This window comes from Eupeodes corollae, chromosome 3 (genome assembly GCF_945859685.1).
Source record: "Eupeodes corollae chromosome 3, idEupCoro1.1, whole genome shotgun sequence".
NCBI lineage: Eukaryota > Metazoa > Arthropoda > Insecta > Diptera > Syrphidae > Eupeodes > Eupeodes corollae.
This window is the reverse complement of record NC_079149.1, coordinates 16,116,033-16,123,463: the sequence shown is the minus strand read 5'-3', so window position 1 is coordinate 16,123,463 and position 7,431 is coordinate 16,116,033. Positions and strand designations below refer to the sequence as shown.

Genomic DNA, 7,431 nt, shown 5'->3' with positions numbered 1-7,431 from the left:
TAAATGCTGGTGTGCCCCAGGGAGCTGTTTTGTCTTCGATACTTTTTCTTATTTTCAAAAATGATTTCTTGCCTGTAACTTCTAATGCAGTCAATTTTTTAGCTGACGATAGTACTATTAGGTTAGGTTTTCAGACTCACATTTCTCTCGGATGTGCAACGCTTGAGTGTAACTCCCATCTCTAGGCTTGTGTTCTTGCAACTTACTCAAGAATCTGATACAGTATTTAACGTAAGGCATAAAATAATACCATCATTATTTCATTTACGTGGCTTGAACATAGTCATAAAGTATCTTTGATCTTCCTTCTCTTAAACAGTTTAACTGTAATAATCGCCATTATAGGAATGCCCTCGAGCCTAACTTCAGTCGTACTCTCAAGTACAGACAACAGAGATTCTTTTTTTAGCCGAACTGCGCGCATGTGGAATTCCTTACCATTCTCTGTCTTTCTCGCAATTTGGAAATTTCAAACCATGGGTTCCGAAACCCTCTATACAAATCTTAAATACTGACTTAAATTCAACTTAAAAATAAAAAAAACTGAAGAAATTATGAAATTTAAAAAGAAAATCACTTCAAAATTTCGGGAACAAATTGCTGCTCGACTAAACTATTAATTTACTTTTTTTTCAAAATGGATGATATTAGTGAATGCGATTGGGCACCACCTCCAAGGGTCAGTATAGTCGAATCAGAAATCTATGAGATTCAATCGGGTCCTTGTCTACCATCGATTGAAGATTTCATTAAAAGCGAACTTGAAAAAGAAGAACTTACAAAACCTGAAGTCGAAGAAATATTAGATGATGAAGTCCTTATTGAAACGCATACAGAAATTCAATATTCATCACTACCTGAAGAGCCTTTAGATGATGCTTCAATTGCTGAAGACCAAGAAGAAATAGCTGCTATCGAAACTGAGGAAGATGATTTCGAACTTCCTCCAGTTGATACAAAACCAAAACTCACAAGCAAAAAAAAACATACGGTTGAAATTATTGGAGTTGATTCAATTTCAAGTCTTGACAGAATTAAGAGAAGAGCCGAAAGGAAACGTCTAGAAAAAATTCGTACCAAATTAATTCAGGATACAGATGATTTAATTGATAATATAATTGCTGATGTTGTTCAAATGTGTCAATATGACGATCCTGATGATGAACTTCGACATCGTTTGGACGGAGATAAAATCATGTATGAGATTGATGAAACAATTTCTGAACTTGAAAGCGAACAGAATGTACGATTATTTTTGAATCTAAAAGTTATTCAATATTTTCAAGAGAAAAACTTATTACGAACGCTAATCGATGATAGTCCCTATATTGTATTCGATCTTATTCGAAAACATGAGGAAACATTGTTGATGATAGGAAAATACCAACTACTGGTAGAACCAGCTCAACAAGTCCTTGATACAACAATTCCAGAACTTAAAAACGAATTGGAAAGCTTAAGAACAGAATTCAAATTAGGAACACAAACATTCTTTGATATGGTCAAGAAATTATTTAATATTGATAGTTTTGAGAAAAATGAAGCAGTAAGTGAGATTTCTTATTTAAATACTTGCTACGCCAATGTTTTTCAGTAGGTCGAGTATTTGATGAACAAGTTTAAAAGCATGGAGCAAGAGATAAGAAAAGTTCGACATTATCTTATCAAACTAAATCATGAACAAGCAAATTTAGAAGAGGTAAGATGTTGCAAGCGTTATTATACTAGTCTAAAATTTCGACAATCTTATGGGCTTCAATTTAGAGTAAATGAACCTAGAGCTCTCCAAACAATTTTGAATAAACAACTTATCGCAATTTGTTGAAATTGTTCTTGACAAAGTCAAAAGGATTTCGGAAAATCCTTAGTTTTTCAATTTGTACTATTTTCACCCTCGAAATATTTTGGTTTGAGTTTTTGGGTTCTCGGGGGATTTACTTCGAGAAAATTTAAAAGGTATTAAAAGTTACCAAAGAAAGTGATTTTCTCAAAAGTTGGTTCCTATTTGTTGTTTCTAATTAGAGAGTGGACTTAATTCCTGTTCAACTCAAATAATAAGTCCCCTTCGTTAAAGTCTATTTTTATATCCTTTCCGAAGGAATTACAAGAAAATTATTTTTGTATTGTCTTAACAAAAATATAATTTTATAATAATGTTTCCTTAAGGAAAACGAAACCCTGGATAACATTGGACATGGATTGCGTATATCGTATTTTGAAAATGTTCAAGCAGAATCTAAATCTCTGGGGGAAAAAATTGAAGGTTTACATTTTGCAGAATCCACAAAAGTCTCTCTAATCCATTCCTGACATTTTTCAATTTTCAGAAAGAACCAACGAACTAAATGAACTTCGTGCTACCTATAATGCCAACATCCATTTTCTTGCTCACACACGTGAAAAACAGCGCATGCAACGCAGCACAATTTTAGACCAACAACTTGATCTGAAAGAACTTCTCGAAGAAAAACAAAATTGCCGAAAGTACTTGAATGACTTGAAAATTGAACGTCATTCCATTCGAACAGAATTTCAAAAACAACGCTTTAAAAAGGGTCTTTTCCGCAGACCCAAATTTCTTCGGGACTATGATGCTACCGTGAATGATATAAATAAAATGAAGGCTGCAGTAAATCAGTTGGAATCTGAAGACCTTGAGCTGGATGAAAAATTGAATGAAATTAAAAAAGCTAATTCGCAACTAAAATGGAGATAATTTAAACGTCAGAATATTCTTTTATGTTTTCGATAATGGATGACAAATGACATTTTGTAATCAACATCAGGAATCATCAGGCATCATCTGTCAAAAAACACTATGACATTTAACGTATATAGAAATTTACGTATAGAGTACGTATAAAAAAATAAAACTATAGAATTCTGTATAAATTTATCTGTTATCCTGTGAAGCCGGGAAAATACTAATGATGTGTATAAATGTAGATTTTTCTGCTTGGCTTGTTATCGTCAAACTCATTAATTGGCTTCCTTTTGACAAAATGTTATCCTGCTTTTCCTAATGAGTTTGTTAAATATACGTTCATATGTACTTTCTATAAAGATGTTTCTTTTATAAATGTATAAAGATGCTTCGTGTATAAGTTGTATCGTGCTGTATAAACATTTTTGTGAAGTGAAGCTTTTTAACCGACCGGAACAGAATATACGATGGTGCATGACGGAAGTGATTTCACATCATCATATTGGCGTTTAGACATATATAGAGAGCTACAGCCATATACTAAAAATAAACTACTTAAAAAACAACATTCAGTTCTTCAAGGTTTAGGTCTTTAAATGGTGGTTAAATTTTGGGTTGAGGTTTTGTATTGATTTTATGCAGGGTATGTACAAACACTTTATATTTAAAGAATGTTTTGTTAAATAAATTATATCACTCTTGACATTCTACATGTCATTCTAAGTTTAAGACGTGTTCACATTTTTTTGAGGTGATTTATTTTGACGTCTTATGGTTTAACTTTTAAATTAAATAAAACAAAAATAAGTGGAAGTTAGATAAGATTATGAAACGTAAAAATCAGTATCCTCAAAAAAATTCCATGTGAACACTGCCTTATATTTATTAAATGAGTGACATTGACAGTTCGGACTTTGTTTCGATCAAAGTCTTTCTATATATATCGAAAGTCTTTGGTTTTTCATGGTAACAAAGAGATAACGAGAGATGCAGACATTTTGGAATGAGATTAAAAGATGGAATGTCAAAATGAGTCGCACCCAAAAGAGTGCAATGGGGAAGTTAAAAAAATACAGAAGGAAATGTCAGCACTTTTTAATGGAAGATTAGACTAAAATAAATAAATTTGGAACTAAAGCCTAGTGACTTACAGCTCTCATCATTTTGAAAGTTTGATTTCTCTCTGAGACCATTTCTTTCACGCTCCTCAAATTTGTCAGGAACAGGCCTAAAGAGATAACGAAGAGATACAGACATTTTAGAGCGAGATGAAAAGATGGAACGTCAAATTGAGTCGCACTAAAAGAGTGCAATGGGGTAGTTAAAACACTACAGAAGAAAATGTCTGCACTTTTTAATGGAAAATTAGACTAAGGCAACTAGTTTTTCAGATGGCATTGTTTTAACTTGGAACTTTACATCGCTAACTTAAAAGTTGATGGTGGAAAAGAACTTCATATAAGGTTCAATTCCAGGATAAATGGTATTTATTTATATTGTAAAGAAATAAAAGGTGGTTAAATTTTAATTGCTCGATGTTGATTTTATTTACATAGAAATAATAAGCAGCACAACTATATCCGATGGTCCAAATTTTCGATGATGCTGAGGAATAATTGAGGTTCTATGCCAAATTATCTCATCCATAATCATAAAGAAGTTCTACGGTGTCCAATCAATGATCTTGGCGGCCAAAGAGCAAATTTTTTATTTGTTGACATTTTTAAACAGCTGTTGAGCTGTCAGACAAAGCAAATGTTCAGATAATTGAACTAGAGCTTACGTTTGGAGTCACATTACGTTAAATTACGTTCTTTTCCTTACGATTGTCAAACGAAACGTGAGGTCGAAGCTCCATTGTGATAGCATGCATTGAACTCCTTTGGCTGAACTCGTAATTGTTAGGCGAAGCCGAAGCTGAAGCGTGTTTGTGTTTCAGCCATTAGTTCTTGAGGCAATTGCACCTTGTATGACGAGTGTGAGAGATGCAATTGTTGGGAACGACGACGAGTTGATTTGGACGGACAGCCACACTATCGCCAACAGCAACAATGTTTTCTGTAGCACGAGCGGTGTTTTCACATCTCCTGCAGACCTGGTTAGCTCAATTTTATACAAAATTTTTTTGATTGTACGCACATTTGGACGATTGAATTGGCCGAAAAAATTACGAAGAGCACGATATGCATTTTGATTTGAACGCTCATTTTCATAATAAGCCTGATTAACTTTAACGCATTGCTCGATGGTTTAAATTAAATGAGAAATGTCAAATAAAATGCAGAACAAAACTTGATGTTTAGGTGTGGTTCACATTCAACATCTCTGCCGTATTATGTGAACGTATGAAGTCGTTCTTCAACAACTTGATAGGTCCTTATCAGTGTGGCTTCAGACCAGAAAAGTAAACTATCGACCAAATATTCACACTACGGCAGATCTTGGAAAAACCCAGGACCTTCAAATCGATACCCACCATCTATTTATCGATTTTAAAGCCGCGTTTGACAGCATCTATATTGAAGAGCTCTACAGAGCAATGTCTCGTTTTCGCATCCCTGTCAAACTTATCCGTTTGTGCAGAATGACGATGGAGAATGCACGCTGCTCTATCAAGGTCGGAAAAGATCTCACCGATTCATTTGATGTCAAAAAGGTTTTAGACAAGGCGAAGCACTTTCATGCGACTTCTTCAACATCTTTCTGGAAAGAATTGTGCAAAACTCAACCGTCAACACCCAATTACTCGGCTACGCAGATGATATTGACATAATTGGAAGATCAAAGCGTGATGTCAGTGGAGCGTTTTTGAGCATTGCGACGAAAGCCAAGAAGATGGGTTCAGTGGTCAATGACACTAAACAACTTTGAGGTAGTTAAGGGCTGTCTGCCTTGGCACCGCTATTAACAGAGACAACGACACGAGCGCTGAAATCAAACGAAGAATAAATCTTGCAAATCGTTGCTTCTTTGGACTTAGAAGGCAATTGAGTAGTAAAGTCCTCTCTCGAGCATCTAAAATGGAGGGGAAGATATAACGACGAACTGTACGGGCTGTACAGTGACACTGACCTAGTTAAAAAAATTAAAGCCCAACGACTTAATGGCAACTCCATAAAGAGCGAATGGACATCAACGCTCCAGCCCAGAAGGTTTTCGAACACAATTCCGAGGGTCGGCGAAGTAGAATAAGACCGCGACTCAGGTGGCGCACTCAGGTGGGTGAAGACCTCAACCAACTTAGGGACCGAGCTGGCTGGAGACACATGTTGGTTGAGGGCCCAGGTCTGCCTTGCACTGTAGTGCCACCTTAAGTAAGTAAGTAAGTAGTTTTTTGCTCAGAACACTCAAGTATTTATTCCTCCTACTTGATGCCTTTATTCGGAACAAATTTAAGGCTCTGAACGCACTGCACGAAAACAGAGATGCATTTTTGAATTTGACAGTTAAATTTTTTTTCGGAAATAAAAGAAGTTTGTTACGATCCCGAACTGTCAAATTGAAAATTGATTTTTGTTAATCAAATTTACATGTCTTAAAAATCACTTAATAATGTCAGTTATTGAATTTGAAATGTTCACATGCGTTTCAAAACAAAATCTAAGTGTTCAGATAATTCATAGATTAGACATGGCTTTGTGTAGCATAGTTCAAATGTTTTCTTTTATATTTTGACATTGACAGTTCGATCATTGTCTTAATGGTGCGTTTACAGTAAAAGTTATTGCACAGTTGGAAAGTTTTAGAACAAAAATATAGAAAAAGGTTTTAAAATGATGGAATACAAACATATCTATCATTAAGAATTTATTAAAAATTAAAATTGAATAAAAGTAAACATTTGTATTCAACTGTCAATCCGTCTGTCAAATAGTTCTGTTTGACTTGCATATTTAATCTCCTGTGCAACTATTTTTTTAAAATCAAACTTCAATTCAATTCACACTCTTAAGCAGTACAAATAACTGACATTTATTTTCTAACCTTAAATAAATATACATATGTACTTAGGTTCAGTCAAAGTCCTTCAAAAATAACAACTCTCAAACATTTTAAATCCCGTGAGCCTATGTAAAGTCTTTAGTCTTTTGTTGAATAATTGATGATGGAACAGAAACTATACTCATTGTCAGTCTTTAAAAGCCAATTAGATTAACCTCAAAATATGACCAAAAAACATGTTTTCATTTGAAGTATTTTCGAGAAGAAAATTTGCCTTCCATTCAAATTTCCCTGACTTTTCCTCAGGGATAGCAAAAGAAGGTCCTAAAGCACAAAGTTTGTCTTCAACTCACAAAACTTCCAAGAATTTCAAACCAGACAACAAAAAATTTCAAGAACAGATGTTTCAGAAAATATTTTCATCACATCGACAGAGTGTTTTCATTTCCATTTCCATTTTCATTCTTGCTTTGTTTTTCCTTTATCGTGGGGATTTTATATATTCTTATTGTTATTGCCATTAAAACAGAAACAAATTAAAACAAGGTTAAAATTATTAACCCCTTGGGGGCTGAAACCTTATACCTACCAATTTGCAGTTTTTCTGCTTACTTTTATGATAACATCCTGTTTTCGGTCTACCAAAATAGATACAACATTTTTCATCCCAGCTTCCAAGCTTCCAGCTCCCAGACATTGGTGGTTGGTGGAGACTCCGTCTATGTTTTGGATGATTCTCTTTGTTTTTTGGTTGTGTTATGCGTTGTTAGCAAAAATACAATTTA

At 34.3% G+C, this 7,431-nt stretch overlaps 1 protein-coding gene across 1 annotated transcript; it reads left to right on the top strand.

Annotated features, from left to right (window-relative positions):
* Nucleotides 1-546: 546 nt before the first annotated feature.
* LOC129951823 (synaptonemal complex protein 1-like) lies at nucleotides 547-3,031 on the top strand. Its single transcript, XM_056064172.1, has 4 exons — nucleotides 547-1,546; nucleotides 1,598-1,699; nucleotides 2,167-2,263; nucleotides 2,328-3,031. The coding sequence occupies exons 1-4, from the start codon at nucleotides 638-640 to the stop codon at nucleotides 2,714-2,716; spliced, it is 1,497 nt and encodes a 498-aa protein (XP_055920147.1). The 5' UTR covers nucleotides 547-637; the 3' UTR covers nucleotides 2,717-3,031.
* The last annotated feature ends 4,400 nt before the right edge of the window (nucleotides 3,032-7,431 follow it).